This window comes from Folsomia candida, unplaced genomic scaffold (assembly GCF_002217175.1).
Source record: "Folsomia candida strain VU population unplaced genomic scaffold, ASM221717v1 Fcan01_Sc010, whole genome shotgun sequence".
NCBI lineage: Eukaryota > Metazoa > Arthropoda > Collembola > Entomobryomorpha > Isotomidae > Folsomia > Folsomia candida.
Genome location: NW_019091202.1, coordinates 3,074,736 through 3,098,961, shown reverse-complemented (window position 1 = coordinate 3,098,961; position 24,226 = coordinate 3,074,736). Strand labels below are relative to the sequence as shown.

Genomic DNA, 24,226 nt, shown 5'->3' with positions numbered 1-24,226 from the left:
TCAACCCGTTGTAATCGGAACGGTTTTTTTATAGTATCTAAAAAACGGATCGGATAGGAATTTTCTAATAAACGAATCGGGCTTTTTTGGAAAATCTGAAAAAGGGATCGGATCGGGCCTTCAAAAATCCAAACTCATGTGTTTTTTTGGTGACCAGACAACGGGCCAAATCGGGTGGAATATCCAGTTCGTGTACGTCAAATCTTACTTACAATGGAACCTTTTCTCAAGCTACACCGGGATTGCCTAACGAGTTATATCGAAAAATCAAGCCAAACATTAGGAATAACATGGCGCTTTTCATTTCGTTGGAAGGCCCTTTCAAGAAAAATATTAGGGGTCAAAGTTCCCACGAGCGCCTTGATTTTCGCCTCGTGGGGGAAGAAGGAAGAGAAAATTATCTCGCAAATTGAAGTTTGCCGCCAATATTTTTCTTCAAAGATGCCTTCCAACGAAATGAAAAGCGTCATGTTATTCCTAATTTTTGGCTTGATTTTTTGATATAACTCGTTAGGCAATCCCGGTGTAGCTTGAGAAAAGGTTCCATTGTTAGTAGTCACTGTACCCAAATGTGTCTGCGAAAATGAAAAGGGACCACTCTCGAGAGTGAAAAATGTCAAGAGTGGTCCCTTTTCATTTTCACAGATACAAATATCAACGAATTATATATTATGTATGCCTGCAGCATTGGTCATACAATTCTTAAGGACTTTGAATTTAAAAATTTGGATATTTAAAACAAGTAATTGAGAACATTCATTATCAGTACCTGCTGCGATTTATGATATTTTGGATCATTGGGATCGCCCAAAAAAAGAAAAATAAAATAAAATATGGCTTCATGTAGATACATTCAAAACTGAACGGATCGGGTTTCATCCGACAAACGGATCGCATCGAGTGGTTTGAGAATCCGAAATACGGGTCGGATCGGATCGATTTTTTGTGATTACATAATGTATGCATACATACATACATTGGCACACCCTCAATAATTTTTTTTATAATATTTTTACCGGCGGAGATACCATGCAATTCTACCACTTCGGTAATAATTTATCACCGAAGGATAACATATACACAGGCTAAATCCTGCTCAGCCCCGAATGTCAATGCTCAGGCAATAAAAATATTACCGATACCGGAGGCAATTTCTTACCCTCACAAGACAATTTATTACTATATTGTTACCACGCGGTAGAACTGCCGGTGACAATTTTATCAAAAAATTATTGAGAGTGTACGAATGATTGATAATGGTTTGACCCGACCGTGCATATATATTTGTGGAAAATTAAACCAGATAATGTCCAAATACATACCCTTGCACTAAAGTCAATATATATGTATTACATGCTCTTCAAATGTAAGTTGTGTATTACAGCAGGAGCTTGTGATTACATATTATGCATAGTTATGTAGATATGCATGCTTGCTGATAAATAAACGTGTTTTAGACAAGATAACGTAGAGCAATTGGGCCAGCAGGATTGACTCGGTAGCCTCCAGCGGAGGCCCTCCACGTATTCATGTGACTGATGATGCACAACTTTTAATCAGTAAAATAATCACATCGACTTAAATCAGTCGATGAAGCTCTGGTTTTATGACAGGATGCAAAAATCTCTGTGTGCGATCAAAGGCAAGATAGTGGTTACCACAAAACTTGCAAATATTTGCATTTACCCCACTAATTCCGGCAGAAAGTTGTCACGATGTTCTACATAGACGTCTGGGTAGACGTGGATCGTACCAAATAACTTTGTTAAGTTGACCTACCTTACGCACAAGTTACATAATACAAATTCTGAGAGTTCATAAATTTATGAAGGTAACATTCTTCCCATTCAAAATTTACTTATTAATAATGTGTAAATATTTATTTGTCGGGTTAATTTGTAAGTTGATTGATTGACTCGTACGTATCATTTTCTCCTGAATTTAGTCAGCATAAGCGAAATCGGCTCGGCAAACAAATTCGATGTCTGCAAAAATCTAGCGATACAAGACGATTTGCACATGATGGCGGATAACCCATGTAGCATTCCGGACCAAAGTAGCCCATTGACTCCCGAAGAAATCTCTAACATTCCACGTAAGCTAGTTAAAGTGTAATATTAGTGGTGACCCTAAGTAACTGAATGAGTTACTCTAAAAACTAAACCCTAGGTGGACTGAATGCCCTTCCCTAACTTTCCAATAACCATTCTTATTTCTCTTAAACTTTACGCTAATGGCCCAATATATTTTAGCTAACTAAATTATACACTCATTTATTTATTTATACACTTATTTAAAAAAATTTGAGTAAAATTTACTCAAGTTTGAGTGAAATTGCCACCAAGACAACTATTGAGTAAAAGTTGCCCAACAAAAGTTAAAATTTATCCAACTTTGAGAGGTTTTTGCTCAAGCTTGAGTAAATTTTACCTTTGGCGGGGTAAATTGTGGGATATAATGTTAGGAAGGAATGTCAATGTTGATTTTTGGTAGTTTGAATGAAAAATAAAATGAATATGTAAATTGATAACATTGAAGTTGGAATTCGGAGGCGAGTGCATTGAGAACTTTTTCTGGAGGAAAAGAGGCAAATTGGCAAAAATTGAGGACCCAACAGGACTCGAACCTGTACTTCTCCGATTGATCCGAAGCGTCATACCCTTAGACCATAGAGCCCCACTTTCTGCCATTGCTTCTTAACCTCCCTACATCTTACTCGTTATTAAATCCCTACAAAATTTTACTCAATACTTGTCCTGCTGGCAGTTTCACTCAACTTTTTTTACAGTGTACACACTAAATAAAAATAAGTAAAACTTACTAAAGGTTGATTAAAAAAGATGACTGAACCACAATTTCTTACCAAAAGGTAAGAAATTATCCATATGGTACAAAATTTACCTACCCCGTTGGCCAATTTTTACGTTCATATGCATAACCTTGGACAAATTTAGCACAATGGTTGGACACATTTTACATTTTACATTTTTGGTTGTGTCATCCACTTTTTTTTACTCAGCCTTGAGTAAAGACTCGTTTTATTTAGAGCTTATGTACTTGTATTTAAACATTACTTTATGTAGAAATTGTCCTCGTTCTCGTGCTGTCTAAATTTTGCGCAGCTTTACTTACAACTCACATGGCAGACATGCTTCTTAAGCGTCTTCCTAAAACTAACGCTAAACAATATAGGAAGTAAATACAAGCAAAAGTAGGTGATGGCGCTTGAGCAGAATTCTAGAATCAAAGGAGATTTTAGGCTGGCAAAAACGTGATTTCTAACCATGCAAAACTAGGAATACGGCGCCCGACTGGGGGATCATGAAAATCCGGGTTTTGCAAACTTTCACGATTCCATGCAGTGCTCAAATCCTACGCTAATCCTAACAATGGAACCATTTTTTTCAAATCACACCGGGATTTTCAAACCAGTTATATCAAATAATTTATTCACAAATCAGGAATCACATGACACTTTCATTCCGTTGAATTGCCCCTTTGAAGAAAAATATACACAAGCTGCAAAATTTTATTTTCGAGTTGATTTACTATCGCTTGTTCCTACACGGGGTGCAAAACAATGACTTTGCGTCCCCCCTCCCCCCGCCCAATATTTTTCTGCCAAGGGTCCATTCAAAGGAAAAACGAGTGTCATGGGAATCATAATTTTTGGCCTGAGTTTTTTGACATTACTCGCTGTAAAATCCGGGAGTAGCTTGAAAGAAAGTTCCATTGTAAAGTGTTTTTTCTGTTTAGTTACAAGAGTTTTTTTGGCGCTGGTTTTAAAAAGATTGGCGGTGAAAAATAAACCATGTGCTTTATTGGGGTTCAAATACTGTCTCTAATTCTAATTATGAATATGTATCTTTAGTAATGTACCCAGGACGCAACGATAACCTCCAAGACATCATAATAAAGCGGCTGGTTGACGTAATTGTGGGAGTGGAAGGTGCTAATGATTATTTCACTCAAATCTGTCACTCCATGGGGCTAAGTCAAGACAAGAAAACCAGCGTGGAGAATATTCATCAAAACTAAGAATGGAAACCGTACATTGTACGAGGTTTACCGAGGTCTAATTGATGCAACTGTGAGGGAGCATGCGGAATCCTCAAACATAGGAATGTTATTAAAAGCAATGAAAGAAGCGGGTTGGAACAATGCTCGTCGTAAGTAAAGTCATGTTGTATTTATAATCTTATAAATAATGCACTCTTAGAAAACTGGGATTAAATAAGTACTAACCGGAAGAATTATATGGTTTATCTATTTAAAACGCGTCATTTTACTGTTGAATTTCATGTCAACGGTCCAAAGTTTCTAAAACGATTTTAACTTTTGAAACTCGGTGAAGAGTTTGCAAAACAGGTCAAATCCCATATTCCCAAAATCTGTAAAATAAATTTTGGACAATTTTTGAACTTACGTGACCCTATCTAGAAATTCTCCAAGGATACAGTATAAGGACCCTGGTAAAGTCCTGTTATATTTATAACCTTATAAATAATGCACTCTTAGAAAACTGGTATTAAATAAGTACCAACCGCAGTATTAATGTTCATCTACATATTTTTAAAACTCGTCATTTTACTGTTGAATTTCCTGTCAGCGCGGTCCAAAGTTTCTAAAACTTTTTAGTTCTAAAATGTGGTTAAGAGTGTGCAAGAAGGCTAAAATTCAAAATTCACAAGAGTTGTAACCTAACATAATCTTATTGAAAAAATGACACATTTTTAATAGATGACCCATAATGAATATGACCGGCCACGCAGGTAATAACTATATGGCGGATATGTACATACTACTAGCTTTTCATAACAAATCAGATGTTACTAAAACTTCACATATATGAAGTAAGATGGCATGTTAGTATGCCATCTTGGGACGATCTCAAGAATTCGAAGATATTTAGTTTTCCATATTTTGCACATTTTCGGGTTTTCGTACCCATGAATAAATGAATGAATGAATTTATTAATCCCTTTTTGGGGCCACTCGGGCCAATAAATTAGCGTATGTATAATGGGGTAACCTAATGCTAAGATTGCTTAATTATTACGCGTAAAATTGTTAACAATATGAGTCCCAATTTCTATTTATTGCATTTTATTTACTGCGTGGTTAATTGCGGAGATGAGAGTGGAGTGCATGTTTAAGTGGTGACTAATTGCCGATAATCAGATATTTGGTTTTCGTACATATTATGAATACATATTTTATTTTTTTGTGTAAAAATATTTTCCTCCATTCAGAAGATAAGGGTTTCTCAAAATTGAATTTTCATTGGGTGATATAAAATACACTCAAATCTATCGATTAGAAGATATCTGGTCCCTTCTTTTCCCGAGAAATAAACCACTACCAATTCCGTAGCAAGTATTAACTACCAGAACAGAATATATACATATGTGCAACACTACAAGATTTTAATAGTGTAAATAATTGCAAGAAATTTTAACGTTATTATTATTTCTTGGCAGACACAATTCTTGCGGTTAAATGGCACGAAATACGAGGATTGAAGGAAATACTGACGCCCAAGCTTGTCGCAGATTCCGAAGCTGACCACGCACCCGGGGTTTCTGTTGAGGTCGCCGAAAACCGAGAAGAATTGATGCCGCCGCAGCCATCCTGCTCGGCGTCGCCCAGTACAAATGAAAATCCTGTACACGAAACTAACAACCGTCAAGGATCTGAAGAGCTTGTAGGTCAGGAAGAATTACCGCTTCTTAGCGCTTCGGGTAAGCTGCACACATGTTATCCATGATTCCTAAAACACTTTACCAGAGTGCCTGAAGAGGTACATTTGTTTAGAAAAAAACATAATGCTATTGCAAGCGTCCATTCCATACCTGTATTACGTCCGTAGTCAAATAGTTGTCTCTCAGACAACTCGCGATGTTGGGGGCTGGCGGGCCATTTATCTTTTCGGACTCGATTTGATCTTAAATATTTTCTTCCTGGTGCACACGCTACCAGTGTACGCCAAATAAATTATTAATCCCAATAGGGTGTTCCACAGTTTTTTAACCAAAAAAATTTCCAAAGTAAATAAATAAATAAATTTAAATAATCAAATTCATGTGGTCAATGCTTAAATATTTTTCTTCCCCGATGAGATGACTATGAGACGACTATGACTATGAGATGATGATTTTATTGACCTTATAAGTACCTTCATTTTCCAAATTGGTTGTATTCAGCGATTTATAATGGTTGTGGAAATATTATATGTTTAATTTCAGTAATCCTAATTTAATTTTTATGTATTTCTTTTATACTAGGAGAAACAAAGCGACGAACAAGAAGCACAAGTATCAACGCAACCAGGCATGGATTAACGCAAGCTGTTTGTACTATTTTATGTCAGTTTGGTTGTTCCACATTATTTTTCTTTATCATATTGAAAATGTTACACATCATCGGGCCGAACATGAATCGTTCACACACTCCAACAAATTCATACGCCAGACCGAAGTACCTAAATCCTTCTGCACAATGAATCCATCGCTAAAATTTGATGATACCCGTTATTCCGCCAACGCTATCGAACTAATTCCCAACTGGAATGAGCCAAAACTCGATCTATGTCACGATTCTGAAACAATTTTAATCATTCTTGAACCTTTAATTCTAAGTGAAGCGCAAGAAATCCGTTGTCCTGAGAGGGTAACAGGGCTTCTCATTTTCGTCGCATTAACAGACTCCGAGCTGCAAGAGTTCCTTAACGAATTTTGTCACATTATGCGAATTTCATTTGTTCAAGATGCAGTTTGTCGTTTGCAAAAGGATTCAGGAATTCAGAAAGAAATGATCATTGCCAAGAATTTGCAAGCCATCAGTTTCGAAGAGTTAGAAAACTGTTCAGAGTTCTACCGAAAACTGGGGGATTCCTTGATTGCTAGGAGATTAACAATTGTAGCTTTTAAATGTACATCTTTCAAGAAAGAAGAATTACAGGGTTTAGAATATTTTTTTCGCAAGCAGGGTATTCCTAGTAGGGTTAAATGTTCAAATGAGAAGGGATGTGTAGACCTTGATTTATCCGTTAATCGACATGCTACTCAGGACTACAGCGTCGTTTCGTGCTTCTGACCGGATGTTATACCCAGAGCCTTGGGATTAACGAAAGTGGGATTAATGATTAGGATTATGGATTGATTTTTAAAAAATCGGGATTGAGGATTGAGATTAGGGATTAATTACATTCGGGATTAAAATTAATTTGGGATTAAATCTCTCGAGTCATTCAATGGGATTAGGGATTAATTTAGTCCTATTTTAATCCCGAATTGGGATTAATTTCGTATTTTACGTGAATCACATTTATACATATCTAGGTGATATTACCTTTGCTATACAGTTTACACGTAATATTTTATATTGTTTGAGAAGCCTTAAATGTGTGATTGAATTTGAATCCCACCGTAGACTGCTGACCGCATAAATATTGATCTAATGACTTATGTAAGTGGTCACTTACATAAGTCTCTATTTGATTAACATTAAAGAGTGAGTGGGCACTCCTACTCTAGGTTATTATTATACGGCCATAATAATAATTACACATTAGTGACATAAATTAAGTTTGCTTATCTAGTCATCACCGAACTAAAATCAACTTGGACAGAAAAGGTTTTATCAATAGTTCTTAACATGTGAGCTATTTGTTTTATAATAATTGTTGTTTGTGAAATACAACGAAAAAATTTCAGTTAATAGTTATGACAAACATATTTCTGATTGAAACAAAAGTAGAATTGACATTGTCTCCGAGAATTCTCAGCAGGTGGAGCTGATTTAATCCTATTTTAATCCCAAACTTGGAGTAAGATTAATCAATGCGTTCCGGAATAGGGATTGAGGATTAATTATTTCTTCTAAATTTCTTGGGATTGAGGACTAGGGATTAAAAGTACAAAATTACGGATTGAGGATTGGGATTAAGGATTAATTAATCTCCAATCTCAATCTCAATCCATAATCCCGGATTAACCAGCCTCTGGTTATACATAATATCAAATGACAATGCAACCATTTTCCAAGCTAGACAGAAATTTTCTGGCGAGTTTATTAACGACTAGGATATTCCTTAGAGGTTCCTAGATTTACTAGAGTCTGTTTTAAATGCACATCCTTCGAAAAGGATGATTTGGAAAGTTTGGAATATTTTTTTTTACGACAGCCCAACGTAACCAGGGTTAAATGCTCCGATACCAATGAGTGTTGTTGTTGTTCTTGTTGTTAAGCCTTTATTCAAGTGTCAACAGAGATCAATTCATAACAAATTGGTTTACACACCATGACACAAACGCAATAAATTTTATAAGCAATTATCTAGTCTAAATAAATAAATAAAAAAATAAGAGAATTTTAGCATATATAATCATCGAGTTAAAAATCAGCATTGTAACCAGAAAAATCAAAACAACCTGAGAGAGCATGATTATCCAACTTCATAACTCTCAAAATTATTAATACACAACTCATATTTATATTTATAGTGTGTCGATCTTGGAGGACACTTTGAGTCACAAATTGGCTTGTGTATTTAACAGTGATACAATTAGGAGTTACATACGCAGTTGGCAACGCCTACCACCAGGCCCAGTTTTAGGCATAGGCGAGCTAGGCAACCGCCTAGTGCGTCAATTTTTGGGGTCACGGGTGGGTGGCCCTAGGGACATATTACATAAAAGCAATTTCGTCCACTTTTATCATTTCTCATGCAAAACAACGAATAAAAATTTGTAGAAAGTATTCAAATGTTTCTGACAAGGGACACTCACGACCTGTCGTTTGAGTCCAGGTTACCCACCATGTTTTTTAGAATCTACCTGGACCTTTTCCTCGTAAGTGTTGCATACATATTTAGGTATACATAGTTCTTGACTTGTGATAATAGACATTTGTAATACAAAACATTTAGTTACCAAACATTAATTCGCGAATAAAAAACGTAATTAATTTATTACTTACTTTTTGTCAAAGACTATTTACACTTGAGATAAATATGTAGATATGTAGCTACGTAAATGTTTGTTGTGCAAACTGCCCATATAAATAGTCAACTCATAGTCGTGTCAATGCATGGTGGTGATGCTTTGCACGCTTATCGGAGAATGATATCAGGTAGCAGTGGCCACGGAAGATAATTTTGACCAGGGGGACATATGTAAAATGTCATCAGCTCTCTCATCCATCACTCGCGAATATTTTGCGTGCCTATGAAATATTAGAGCCTGGACAAGTGTTAGGAAACGATTTGCATAGGTATTTGAAAGGCACTAATTTATAACCTTAATCAATTATAGCTGAACTAGGATTAGAAAGCATAGTGTTTACCATTTTGTCTTATAATTTTTTAATTATTATTTAGGTGGTCGAAAGGGTCGAGGTTTTGTAAATACTTCTATCCCACGGGCCGGTAGAGATAAATACATTTCTTGTCGTCAAGAGAAAATTTGCATAAATAGGGGACACATCCCCTGTGTCCGACACCCTTCCGCGGTTACTGATAGACAATAGGGAGTATGTATTAAGTGGATGATTACTACAAATCTGAGTAAACATATAACTTATGCTACGGGATGCTTTAGTGCAATTTAGATACATGGTATACAATAATTATCTGACAACCCAAGAAAATCTTCCTTCTCGGGCATATATGTCATAGGTTACAGCAATGGGTTTGGTATTTTGCCATATATCCGGAACTTTTCGGAAAAACTCCAAACCCTTTACAAGTCGCAAACAGGATAAAACTTCAGGTAGTGATCAAAGAGGGACAAAGCGTGACAAAAATCAATCCAAAATTGGTTATTGTCCCACTCTAAGAAATTTTATTACCACGCGGTATACATATATGACTCTATGAGGCACGCACACGAAGTAATGCGAACTGGTAATAAAAAACTGGATTCTAATATGAAACTAAATACTGCCTTGCTGCAGTGGTGGAATTGAGACACCCGGCTGGTAGCCTTTGCTACCATTTGGTAGAAGAAATGGTAGTGGAGTAAAATTTATTGCGGCTAGTGGTAACATCTAATGTTACCACACACGCGGTTATACACGATATTAGGATTTTATTACCGGATTTTTAAGTGTCGAAATACGTTAAATCCAAGAAAAAACCGTATGTGACGAAATTCATTCCAGATTATTAACCTGGCTCTCCCCCGTTCCTAAGAATATTTATTGTAAGCAAAAAAAATATGGTGACCCAAAGAGAGAAAATGCACAGCTTTCCGGAGTCATGGAAAGCCCCAAAATTAACAAACCAGTCTCAGCAACCTGCGGCCGTTGTTGGGAAAATTTTTTTGGGTTGGTCAGATAATTATTGCACACCGTGTACATATGTCTTTACATACTTATTGATGTGCATACGTCCATACAAGTGCATGTAACAGCATAACCTTCAGCTACTGGTGTATTATGCACTCTCCATTTGGGTTCAATTGCCACTCTATAACAATCAGTGGCACATGCCGCTGCATAGACTCATTCGCTGCTGAAATCTTTTTTATTTCTAAATTAAAATGTCTCACCACCACGAGGAAAAATCCTACACGAATTCGTTTAACTTTTCGAAATCAGAAACATATAAATCCGTCGTGACTACCGGTCCCCCTGGGGCTTGTAATGTGTAGGTTAAATAACCTAATATTTGATAGGAAGTTTCCTAAGCATTCTTCAAAGGTAATCTAATCTTCTATGTATGTATATTTATAAAAGAACCAGCGCCCCACTAATCAAGCAGGAAACATGGAACTCGTCACCGTCTGCTGTCCCAGTGGTCGTTGCGCAACCGGAAATAGCCAAGGAAAACAAGGGAGTCGAATCGGCCCAAACTTTCAGCGATACGGTTTGTGTGACCAGGTGGAGCCATATATTTTTTAACCTATGTACTTAGTGAGGTTAGAATATCCGGTCCGATAATATCCGATCCGTCCGTCCGAATCCAAAGGATACAATCGGATCCCATGGATCGAATATTTTCGGATCGGCTTGTTCGAATCAGAACCATTTTATAGCAAACGGCCGGATTATCGGGTAGAATTTCATTCTCAACGACCGGATAATCCGGTTTTTTCGGATACATTTTATTCACAACGAACGGATAATCTGGCCATTGGCTATAACATTGGATTGGATCCAATACGACCAGGATAATCCGGTTGGTTCGGATCGGGTATGATCATTTCAGCAAGTGGATGGCTGATGAATTTTTGCATATTAATTAATATTACAGCACCACCGGAATATCCACATCAATGTCCACGCCAATCATTACATTTTTCTTTATTGCACTCTTGATCATTATGGGTTTACTAACCGTGCTAATTTTGTCCCTGACCGGGGTATTCAACCCGGAACCAAAATCTACACTTGCCCCGCATTCGGGGACCGAACCATTTACCACCACTATACCTTTACCACTGACAAATTCCACTACCTCAACCGTACCCAGAGTGATAAGCAGTCCACCTCACGAGGAAAATCCCACTGTAAACATAACCTGCCTCCACGACCTCCACTCGATCGGAAGTACAACAACCGTCGTAACGATAACTTCTCTATATTCTAAGCAGGACAACTGGGACTGGAGTAATGCCACTAATTTGGGAATACCAGGACCTAAAATAAATTTGCAAATTTTGTCTAAAAGCTTGGAAGACGTCGTAAATTTGAACAAGATTTTAGATTATCTGCGAAATCGCGTAGAAAATGTGACCCTGAACGGAAGAGATTTAATGACTTGTCCAGATTCACGGAATAAACTGCTTTCTCCCATCATCCTTCCGGAAGTTATTAAACTGGAGATTTTTAACCTTACCCGCTGCTTGATTAATAATGTTTTGAAATATTGGCAGGTACCAAAGGTTTTGGACATATTTGTTTATTGTACAGATAAGAAGGAAGAGTACGGGAGAAACTTAATGAGGTTGTTTGACCCTGACCCCGAAGTGAAAAAACTAAAAAATTTCCATGTCAATCCGAAAAATTGTCATGAAATCCATATTTAAACTATCGTAAATCCTCTATTTATAGCCGGATCTCAAGCCCAAGTTTGAAAAATCTAATAAGCTTACCTCAAATTATGACACTCCGTTAATGTGTGTTCTTAAATGCTTCAAGGTCTGAACAACCGAAAAAAATTTTTGCCGGGTCTCAAATAATACCCGGTTAGTAATTATAGTCAGATCTGTGCCGAGCTTAGACTCGGCTATAAATGGAGGATTTACGGTGAATCGAAAACTAAAATTTAGCAGGAAATTAGTGTATGCTTTAAAGTTTACGAGTACAAGAAATTTTTTAAGCTAAATTGTGACCTCCGTATCTTTTTTATGTATAATTGAAGCATTGTGTGAACACTAATAAATTAATCTTTTCGCATTAAAAAAATTCTAAATATTATTTCATCAATAGACAGTTTGGGCAAGTGACGATAAATAAAATATTACCGTATTTCTCATAAAATAGCGTGAGCAAATTAGCGTAAAAAAATTAGCGTACTGAGAGTTTTGGCAAAATTCTCATCACGCTAATTTACGAATCTATGGAAAAATATATTCGTCACAATTTTTGACTTTGCCGCGTAGGTCGTATTGAGACACCATCAACTCAAAACAAGACTATCCAAACCAATATGCTACGCTATTTATATTTTTAGCGTGCTTTTCTTCTCGCTATTTCGGTTTTTCATACTAAATACCGTAATCTTTTTGAAAATAGCGTTTTTAAAAATAAGGGAATTTCGTTTTAGCGTCATTTGCCCAAACTGTCTAATATATGTAAGGGATCGATTTTTCCCTAGATTTTTACAAGTTCAATTTGCTATGATAAGTGGCTCATAAGTTGTTTTGGGAACACGTATGCATACTAGTTTACCACAAAATCCCATGAGTACGATGGAACAGACTTGCATACGTGCGTACGTACAGTCAAATACCATCAGTATAATTGAAGGAAACAAACTACTGCCTAGCTACTCTTATCTAGATAGTTATACGAGCAAATAGATAAGATGGCATTTGACGGCGTTTGACTGTATTTATACATGCCACTTGTTCCATTTACTCGTGGGATTTTGTAGTAAATAGGTATGCATACGGGTGAAAGGCGTTGCCAAAACGCAGAGAATCGAAAGAAAATTTATTCATTCAGCTCAGGTTAAGTTAAGTAAAAAAAATTCTACATCTCTTACTTCCGAAACACTCGAATTTTTCTAGGGGTTGTACATAAATTGTGCCATTTGGGTCACATTCAAATGAACCTTAGCATGAACATGTAACAATACTTGATCCATCGTATAATAAACCCGAGTAGAAATATATGTGTCGAATTCTGAAGGAATCGACAAAAACCCTATGCATATTGTATTATGCATATTTTTTTTTACATAATCCTGCAGAACATTTGTGTCGCTATTATTCTGCAGAACCGTATGTGCATAATTCTGCACAGGTTTCTTCAGAAATCTCTCTGCATAAAGCTATTCTGGAGGAAATTGGGCCAATTTTCTGCAGAATATTGGGTCAATTTTCTGCAGGAAATCTTTTCAAATTTTTACTCGGGAAACTTTAGACTCCAGGACCAGACAATTAAAAAATAGTTGAATTTTCCAAATTCATCTCTTCATTTTGAGACAAACCGTAAGCAGGAAAAGCCACTTATTAAATAAGCGACTTTTTTACATGCAAAGGTTATAACGAGCAGTCTCTTATGTAAAAAATCAAACTATCCGAGTGTTGCGGAAAATTTTTCACAATTGGAGTAAAGTTTGATTTTCAATTGTGATTTTTGTGTTTGTTGTCCATTGGGGAGGGTGAAATGGGAACAAATGAAAACCACCTGAGAAACATTGTTCACTTCTCGAACGCGCATCAAAATCTGACGCGAAAGTCTAAATCATTTTTAAATAAAATATGTGAAAATATTATGCAACAGTAAACCTTTGTTGGCGCTTACAAAATGGGATATTATGTGGTTTGTTGGAAATGAAATGCTTAATACCCGAGGACATGAAAACCCCTGAGATGAAATTTGTTTGCGTTTTTTAAGTGGAATCAAAACAATAGTTCTGGATCCTTGCTTGTAAAATATGTGGAAATATTACGCAACAGCAAAACCTTGTTGATAGGGAGTTATGCAGATTATTAGCAAACACAAGGAGTGAAAACCCCAGAGATAATTAACCGTGAACATTCATTCATGAACGTTCATGAACACTGAACTGTTCATGAACACTCAACTTTTCATGAATCATGAACATGAAGCCGCAATGGAATGTTTTTATTTTGATGCGTAAAATCCGAGTAGTGTGTTGCCTCATTGCAAATTAAGGCGCCGTTCATATAGTACGTAACGCTAAATTCCTGATTTTTTGGAGTACCTACCTACCCCCGTAACGCTTCCGTAACGCTGGTCTTAAAGGTACCCCCCTACCCCATAGTAACGTAACGCAAACTGGTTATAAAAATTTGTTTATTTACTATATAGATTAAGATTGTCAAAAAACTTAAACTAAATCAATTCCACTGAAACTGTAATGGTAAGAACCTCAACTAACAATGGAACCTTTTCTCAAGCTACACCGGGATTGCCTAGCGAGTTATATCAAAAAATCAAGCCAAAAATTGGGAATAACATGGCGCTTATCATTTCGTTGAATGGCCCATTTGAAGAAAAATATTGCGCGGCAAAGTTCAAAATTATCCCTGGTTTTCGCCCAGTTGAGGAAAAAGGAGCGAAAATTAGCTCAAAAATTGAAGTTTGGCGGCAGTATTTTTCTTCAAATGGGCCATTCAACGAAATGATAAGCGCCATGTTATTCCTAATTTTTGGCTTGATTTTTCGATATAACTCGCTAGGCAATCCCGGTGTAGCTTGAGAAAAGGTTCCATTGTAAGATACAAATTGCACTGCTAACAAATAAATAATAGATTGACGGCAGAATCAAACTTAGTTACTCTTTCTCCTTCTCCCAAGGGCACTGCTGATTTGACATTGAAAGTACAGGAGTTTGGTTGTTATCTGCACTGTCTGAAGGACTATCTAATTCTTGCGTGAGAAAAGAGAAAGGAAAGAGGAGTGGAGTAAGAGTGTGAGTCATCACAAGTCCGATCTCTTTCCTTTCCTACACATTTTTAAAAATGAGACTTTGTGAGACTGGAGGAATTTCGGAGACAAAGATGATTTTGAATATGAAAGGAAGCGTTACGTAACGTGGGATGAATATAGGCTGCCTACTTCCGTAACGCTCCCGTAACGGTACTGACAGGAGTGGGTACCTACTAGAATGCGTTACGTACTTTATGAACGCCACCTATGCAATCAATCACAATCATTTGCATTAGCATCGTACAGTTGAATTGTGTGAGATATTTCAACGCAGGGTTGCAGAAATCTCATTTTACCTTCACAAATCTCATCTCAGTGTGATATAATGAGAAATCCTGAGATATGAGAAATAATGAGATTTTTGCGACATGCACTAGCGTCATCTAGCGGATGGGGTCATGCACTACTCATTATTTCTCATATTTCTCACCCAGCCCTAACTGAGATGATTGATATAAATCACTCAATCTCACTAAATCTCATTGAGTGATATATACCACTTGCAATACTGGACGAATGTAGTGCGGCGATTTGTTTATTTCGAGATAATGAATTGGTATTGTTTTAACTGACCAAACTCGAGTAAACAAACCGTTATGTTCACCTTATTTAGTTTGAGTTACTCTCAAACCACTCAATTCAAGAGGTTCGTGAAATGTATGGTAATTTGCATATATGTATGCATTACAAACTACATTTGAATTGAAACCTACCAATCGAGACATAGGTAACCCGGGCCTTCTCATGAGATTGGACCTTTGATCCGACACGTTCTGAAGCACACACATAATTTCCCATGGGCACAAAGAAAATTTTGCTGCTACGTACGGAATCTTAAAAGGATGGATTTTCTGTCACCAACTGATTTTGATGCTCTTTGGATATGATATGTGGCACAGAGAAGACGTTGACCTCCATAAACCGTTCTACATACTTAATGCATAAATTACCCATAGGTGCTCAGCTTCCGGACGTCGGAAGCGGGGATTTTTGGTCGGAAGCGGAAGCACGGAAGCTGGAAGCTAAAATTTTGGTCGGAAGCTGAAGCTGGAAGCGAAAATTTTGGTCGGAAGCTGAAGCTGGAAGCGAAAATTTTGGTCGGAAGCTGAAGCTGGAAGCGGAAGCTGTTAGAAGCTCCGCACCTATGACTTTACCCTGATACCAAAATGTCTCAAAAAATAGTATTTAAATATTTGGTATTTTGTGGAAAACTCTATAGTACAAGTTTGATTTGTTTTGCTATTTTTCTTGAAGAATCTTAGAATTTGTCAGTAGTCACCGGCCAATGTTAAAAAATCTAACATTTTGAGTGTTTTTTTGTGTGTGGAAACACTTTGTAGGAAACTGCTTGAAATTATGGAAATTTAGTTGGTTTCTAGCAGATGTATTTATTTAGGTACAAAATCAATATCATACACAGGAGAAATTTTACTAACAAAATTCAGTAGTAAAGGAAGTGTTAAAGAATCGTGTGTTAATAAATTAATGTTTGCTAATTTTAACAAACTCTGAATATTATTTCACAAAAGGGATGAAATTTTGAATCGATTATTTTATCATGGTATGCCGCCACTGCTCAGATTTTTACTTTAAAATGTACGTCTACCACCAATTTTTAACTTTTGACTATTTCCACAAATGTGACATCATTCGGCTAGTTAAGATTTTTGGAACGCGGCTCATTCATAAATCTTGAACAAAGGCTTGGCCCCAATAAATACGTGCCGTTAGATATTACATATTTTTCTCGAAATGTGGAAGGTACATATCTCAGAAATCTAAATTATTTTACCTCAAAATCCCATCAGGGATATGTATTTATCCTGAACCATGATACTTGTCACTACCATTATGGTAGAATGAGCGAGTTTACGACTCTCCGAAAGTTAATTCTATCCTACTGATGACATCATAATATTCGTTATGTGCGCAAAATTGTACATAGATAAGATAATGTGCATTGTTTAACCCAAGTATTTAACGCAAGTGTGCGATTCCATATAAACACCTAAATGCTACTCTCCACTTCATCAGTGGAGCTTGATGCCTCACGTAAGCAGAATATTAAAATAAGCAAAATGGGCGACCCTAGACAAAACGATGGTCATCAAGACATACCAAATTTGACGCCAGGTACACCATCAATTTCCATAAAAACTTTCCAAGACGTGGTACACAAGTGGGTAGAGGGGCATGAATTAAATTCAAAGGAACAACTTGCCGTCTTTCACAAGTTGATAGACATTTTATGCGATCAAAACTTGAAAGATTGGTCTGGTAAGGGTTTTATTTTAACCCGGTAAAATTATGTACGTATGTAACTAAGATAAGACTTCATTTATCTAGAAACTATACGTGACACGCTTGAGCGAAGTGTCAAACTAAATACAAACAGAAAGCGGAATGCACCAGCCAAATTTAACGAATCAATTAGATCCGCCCAGGATGTAGAGTACGATTCATTGACTGGTGACGATTCGGGTAAGTTTCTATTTATGTACGGTTGCTAAAATTTTTGCGGTAATGGATAATGACTGATTGATAACGTAGTTATAGATAAGATTGAAATTTGAAAATCATAATTCTTTGTGGAAGACTAGCCGAGATCATACGTACCTAAAGCATGTGTATTGACCATTAACAATTAAAACAGAAATTGTAACCTTCTAAAAACTGAACAAGGTCTAGCAACATATTTAGCAAATTAAATTACGCATCATATAAAAGATCCATGACACCGGGCCAAATTGCGGTGACGCGTATGTCATATATTTTATGAACCTCGAAAATAAAATATTTCCAATTGTTCTTGCCTCCCGAATGTCGGAAGACGGGGTATCATCAAAACAATGGAGGGAGGAGCTACACCTTTTCGTCCGAAACCATCCGATGTTCGGATGGATATTTCTTGAACCGAAAAATTCGGATTCGGTTCGGATGGATATTTCTTCAACCGAAAAATTCGGATTCGGTTCGGATAGATATTTCGTCACCGAAAAATTCGGATTCGGTTCGGATGGATATTTCTTCAACCGAAAAATTCGGATTCGGTTCGGATGGATATTTCTTCAACCGAAAAATTCGGATTCGGTTCGGATGGATATTTCTTCAACCGAAAAATTCGGATTCGGTTCGGATGGATATTTCTTCAACCGAAAAATTCGGATTCGGTTCGGATAGATATTTCGTCACCGAAAAATTCGGATTCGGTTCGGATGGATATTTCTTCAACCGAAAAATTCGGATTCGGTTCGGATGGATCATAATTTGTTTTAAAGAAGGACTTTAGAATTCATTTCCACTATGCAATTACCACTGTTTATTGATTTGTTGCTTTGCACATGCGGGAAGTAATTGAAAATTGAGGCAAGATTAAAGTATCTATGCGTTTTTTTTGAGCAACATATGTACCAGTTTAGAGTCGGTTGTCCGACTTTAAAATTAAATTTCCATCCGAACCGAAACCGAATCATTGGGTTCGGTTTGGATATTTTTTCAACCGAACAATTCGGATTCGGTATGGAAATTTTTCCAACCGAAATATTCGGATTCGGTTCGGATGGATAATTTGTCAACCGAAAAATTCGGATTCGGTTCGGAATCCAAACCGAACCGAATGATTCGGATTCGGTTCGGATGAATACTTTATCCGAAAGTCGGATAACCGACTCAACTCTGGCCCTAATGAAACAAAGTTGCACCTAGCACCTTGATCTGTATGGTGAATAGCGCAAACTGTTACAAAGAATGTAACCATTGGGTGAAAATGGAGGTCACCATTGAATATGGGGTTAAATTTCAGTTCAAATTAACATATGTGTCAAATCCAACAGTTCATGACCTTTATGTGACCTTCAAGTAACCTTTCGTATTATTAGGGCCTCTTTACTTAAGCACAAGCACCAGACAAATGTGCAGTAGAAACCGCTCACCGGCCGTAGGAAATAGGCAGCGGTGGTGGCCGTGGTGCACCACTTCCCTCCCATGTCTTTCTTACGGGCGGGAAACGGTTTCTACTGCACATTTGTCTGGTGCTTGTGCTTAAGTAAACAGGACCGAATAATAACCTCTGATATAAAAATAGATGACACCATTGAATTCCGAGTTAAATTTCAGTTCAAGTTGACATGCTTATTAAATTTAACGGTTGGTGACCTTTATGTGACCTTAAAGTGACCTTTCGTGACCCCTGAAGTCAAAATGGAGGTCGCCATTTAATTCGGGGTTCAATTTCAGTTCAAATTGATATTTGTCTTTGCTTTGACCTTTAAATTGACCTTTGACATTTCGTGACCTTTTTACCTTGAAGGTTATGAGCTGCAGTGTCCATTTTCGAATTCATCCTGTCCCTTGACGTTAGGAGGTTATTATCAAAATTCATCAACCTCGCTTGGTCGCTCTACACTGCAAATAATTTGGTGTAAATCCGGCGCGGTGTAGCCACATATGCACACGGCGCGGTAGCAATCCGGGTAAATTAACACCGGCGGTGTTGATATGTGGCTACACCACATATCAACACCGCCGGTGTTAATTTACCCGGATTGCTACCGCGCGGTGTGCCTATGTGGCTACGCCGCACCGAATTTACACCAAATTATTTGCAGTGTAGAGGGAAAGAATATCGACCAAAAACGAAACTGTCCAAACTAAAATTTCGACATTTTCGACCTTTTTAACTCTTTTTCATTGCATGAAATAATTTTTTTCTGGCGGCGGCAGCGCCTCAAATCGGGTGTCGGTGAAAATCGACGGCGTGGAGTCCTGATATAATTTCACATAAACAGAAGGACAGAACAAAAGTAGGCGGGGATCGGGTACTACTAACCAGTGAAGTGAATTTCGAAAAAATCATTACTTTGTTTAAACGAGAAATGAACAAGATTTAAAAATCGGCAGCCTGAGTTGGGCAGACAACACAAAAATAAAACCAAACAGAAAAAAAATAACAGTGATAGTTGAAAAATTTACTTTTATGTCAAAAATTTTGACCCTTGATTTCCCCATCGTTTTTCGTAACCACGATCTGCAACCAACCTTTGTGTGCTTTACGAATGAAAAAAGTTAGAATTACGATCTTCGGCACTTTTGAGATACACCAGATTAAAACCCGGTAGTATAATTATGACTTTAACTGTATTACACAATGGGATTATATGATTTAAAGTAAATCTAATTGTTATATATCTTTATTCAATAACAGGAAAAACGCAAAATCGTAGGTGGACCCACACGAAGGGACTAAAGCAATTAAATAGAAAAGTACTAATCAAAGGCGCCATCTTGTTAGTAACTTTGGCTGCAAATATGTTATTGACTTATGCAATTTCTGCGACCATAGTGTGTCATAGCCAAATCAACGAGATGCAGAATACCAATATCTCAAGCACCACTTATAATCCCTCAACGACAACCGGAACGCCAAAATCCTTCTGCACAATGAATCCATCGCTAAAATTTGATGATACCTATTCTCCCGCCAACGCAACTGAACTTATTCCAAACTGGAATAAGCCGAAACTCGACCTATGTCACGATTCCGAAACGATTTTAATCATAACTGAACCTTTAATACTAAATGAAGCGCAAGAAATCCGATGTTCTGAGCGGGTCACTGGACCTATCATTTTTGTCACGTTAACAAATTTCGAGCTGCAAGCGTTCCTTAACAAATTTTGTCACATTATGCAAATTTCATTTGTTGGAAATGCCGTCTGTCGTTTACCGAATGATTCCAAAATTTCAGAAGGACTTATCTTTGGTCAGAATTTGCAAGCCATCAGTTTCGAAGAGTTAGAAGACTGTTCAGAGTTTTACCGAAAACTGGGGGATTCTTTGATTGCGAAAAGATTGACAACTGTCGCATTTAAATGTACATCTTTCAAGAAAGAAGAATTACAAGGGTTAGAATATTTTTTTAGCCGACAGGGTACTCCCAGCAGGGTTAAATGTTCCAATGAGAAGGGATGTGTAGACCTTGATTTATCCGTTAACCGACAAGCGATTGTGGATTATAGTGTAGTTTCGTGCCTTTGATTGGACTTTATAATCCCAACTAATTCTCAGTTTGCTCAGCACTGAGGAAAGTAAATTCCTGAGTAAAAAAAAACTGAGTTGGAGCTGGGAGATTAGATCTTTTTTTGCTCCGATTACGAATTTGAAATTAAACTCTTGAAATAGATTAGGGGTTAGACTTAATGAAAACATGGATTCGGAGAATGAATTCGGTTCGGATTAGATTACTTTACAAAAATATTTTGGATTGGGATTAGTTTCAAGATTAAAATAATTAGGATTTTTTACTAATTTTTAATTCATTTGTTTAACACTTGTTTTTCTATTTCATAGCAAGAAGAAAGTAGCGGAACAGGGTTTGATGGGTTAAAAAGATATTTTTTGAGTCATAAGAGCAACAAACATACATGTATTTACAAACACGTTATGAAAAAATTTGACAAGAATCACACACACCGGTTAATTCTAATGATAGTAGTAGTAATAGTGATAGTGAACCTTAGATTCACCGGGAAGTCGGACGCAGCAATGATAGAAAGGGTGGGACTTGGAAGTAACAATTTTGGACGGAAGCGGAGATGTACAGGGATATTTACAAGCGCTAATTTTGGTCAGAAGCGGGGTTACAGGCACTTGGGAGCTATGGTGTGGCGTCAGCGGTTGAGTTCTGATCGGAGGCGGAAGCATTGGAAGGTGGATGCACAAATCCTGTTCGGGGGAGGAGGCTCAGAAAGTTTGAAGCGAAAATTTAAGGCCGGCTAACGGAATCCAGACCAACTTGAGATGGAATTCGGAGCGGAAGCCGGAGGCGCTTGGAAGCTATATCCAAGCGCACCAGGTATTGTGTGTTATGAGTTAGCCCACACGGACAGACCTGCAGCTCAAAACACGAAAAAATTTCCAGTCACCCTCTAGTCACTGTATTGTAGTCTACATTCGCTAAGTATAGCATGACTGGAAGGTGACGGCAATTTTTGACGGATTTTGAGCAAAGGCTATCTTAATATGTAACTATGAACATGACAGCCTCCAAATCTGTACATGCAGGCCTATCCGTCTGTGCATCTAAGTATGTATATATACACTCTAAACAAAAGTAACTAAAATTTACTCAAGGTTGAGTAAAAAAGAGGATAACACAACCGAAAGGTAAAATTTACCCAACCGTTGGGCAAAATTTGTCCATCCGTTGGGTAAATTTTGCACAACGTTGGACAAATTTTACCTTTCGGTTGTGTCATCCTCTTTTTTACTCAACCTTGAGTAAATTTTAGTTATTTTTGTTTAGAGTGTACAAGTCTGTGGCGATATCATTCGTGTCCTTGGTAGCCCGTTGGAGTCGCAACTCTTAACTGGGACGGAAGCACTGAAAAGGCGAACATTTTGGCGGAAAGCGGACACCGGAGGCGATTTCGGTTGGAATCTGTTAGGCAGCTAACGTGAAAAGTACCATTCAAATTGGTGCAGCCAAAATCTGTTTAACCCTACCCCTAACAACGGAAGGTGTCCAATTTACTTCACTGAAAATGGTTCACCTGAAAGCGGTAAGACATGTCCTCAAACAGTCACACATCATTAATAGGTTACTAATTGTTGCAGGTTTACACGAGCGCTAGTCTTCTGCTCGAAAATCAAAAATTGTTTTTGCATTCGACGAGGCTTCGTTGGTACATATAGGATTGTAGGATCATGGGCTGTGCAACGTGTTCGAAGAGTGTTCGAGCCCTGGGATGAATACGGTCTGAAGGACGTTGCTACACGTTCCTATCGGAGTATCCGAGCTGTGGAGTACGTACTCCGGCCCCCGGAGGCCGGAGTACGCGACTTTTTCTGGAGTACGGAGTACGCGGGGTACCGATTACGCAAAATATCCGATCTATGCGTTCCTAAGCATCGTTGATACTTCAATTTTATTTATTAAACTTGGTTTGATAGGCTGTAGGGCCCCTACAATAAATATTTGATAATAATTAATTTACACTGGAATTCAGTGGAAAAGCGATGCAAAAAATTTTTGTAATTTATTTTTCGATAATACGAATGCTGTCTGCCATCCATTTCCAGCATATGTATGTGTCCGGTCACAAGATTGTGGAAAAATTAGTGGCTAGTTTTTGAAATTTGATAAAAAATTTTGTCATGTTTGTGGCGTTGGATACCAGGGTAACTGAAATGATAAAAATGTAAAGGGGAAAAATGTGAATATTTAGTAAATATTTGATAAGTAGATGTGTAACTAGCAAACTGATACCCCAGGCGTATCGAGACTTATTTTTTGTACCTTCTATGTAGTCGTTTTTCAACATGTATAAATAAATACTCCAATAATACATTGGTCAAAACCTGCATAAACCATTGATTTTTTAAAAAACGTGGAAAACATTTCCAATTCCTCGTTGGAATTGGTGCATTTACGATTCACAAGCCTGCATTATGCGTAATTCCGTTGTGGAATGGGGAGTGATTGCTTTCACTTGAACATTAAAAACATTGTTGGTTTTTGCATTGTTGTCCGAGCTTTGAAACAAAAGTGATTTGAATTTCAATAGACAAGTATGAATGCGTAATTTCATCAATCCGTTCTAGAGATAAGGGTGCCCCAGGCATACATATCTATGTACCTGATCAAAACAAATTTCACTTAAAAGTCAGTCATCCCAATTTGTGACCGTGGATTTTCATTCATATTCAGTCATTTTCTTTCAGACTTAGACTGTAGATATTTAATTTTACTTCATCCAACTTCATTCCTTAACTTCTTGGCTACCAATTGCACACGTTTATGTAGCGATTTTTTATCAGTCGACTACCATAAACTATTTTTCGAAATGTTACTTTGCGTAAAAATTACACACATTTCCATTCGTTCTTAAGTGAGTATACGCAAACATATATACGTGCACAAGGCTCATAAAAATCATGAAAAAAAAATTCTTAAAGTGCTGACGTTTATGTGAGTAGTGCTGAGGTAAATTAAATATGTACTTACTCAATTACTTTTCTACTCAATAATAACTAATACATTCAGGGTACACACGCACACGCACAATCCAGCCCAGGACATGAGGCCAACGGAGGAATTTGG

General features: G+C 37.3%; 2 protein-coding genes and 1 long non-coding RNA gene across 5 annotated transcripts; all 3 read left to right on the top strand.

Moving 5' to 3' along the window:
• Positions 1–1,604: 1,604 nt before the first annotated feature.
• On the top strand, positions 1,605–8,978 carry LOC118436885. Its single transcript, XR_004835761.1, has 5 exons — positions 1,605–1,831; positions 1,946–2,095; positions 3,872–4,169; positions 5,481–5,741; positions 6,285–8,978. It is a non-coding gene; the product is annotated as an uncharacterized LOC118436885 (long non-coding RNA).
• A 1,502-nt stretch (positions 8,979–10,480) lies between these two features.
• On the top strand, positions 10,481–12,381 carry LOC118436757. The gene is made up of 3 exons (XM_035855348.1): positions 10,481–10,648; positions 10,738–10,881; positions 11,255–12,381. The coding sequence occupies exons 1-3, from the start codon at positions 10,542–10,544 to the stop codon at positions 12,027–12,029; spliced, it is 1,026 nt and encodes a 341-aa protein (XP_035711241.1). The 5' UTR covers positions 10,481–10,541; the 3' UTR covers positions 12,030–12,381.
• Positions 12,382–17,170: 4,789 nt separating this feature from the next.
• LOC118436663 lies at positions 17,171–23,485 on the top strand. Of its 3 annotated transcripts, XM_035855179.1 has the most exons (5): positions 17,171–17,403; positions 17,473–17,607; positions 20,330–21,979; positions 22,430–22,685; positions 22,741–23,485. In XM_035855179.1, exons 1-3 carry the CDS (start codon positions 17,205–17,207, stop codon positions 21,160–21,162), a joined length of 1,167 nt encoding a protein of 388 aa, XP_035711072.1. In that variant the 5' UTR covers positions 17,171–17,204; the 3' UTR covers positions 21,163–21,979; positions 22,430–22,685; positions 22,741–23,485. The 3 variants fall into 3 exon arrangements, with proteins under 3 accessions (XP_035711072.1, XP_035711073.1, XP_035711071.1); XM_035855180.1 differs by having other exon boundaries at positions 22,471–23,485; XM_035855178.1 differs by having other exon boundaries at positions 22,430–23,485.
• The last annotated feature ends 741 nt before the right edge of the window (positions 23,486–24,226 follow it).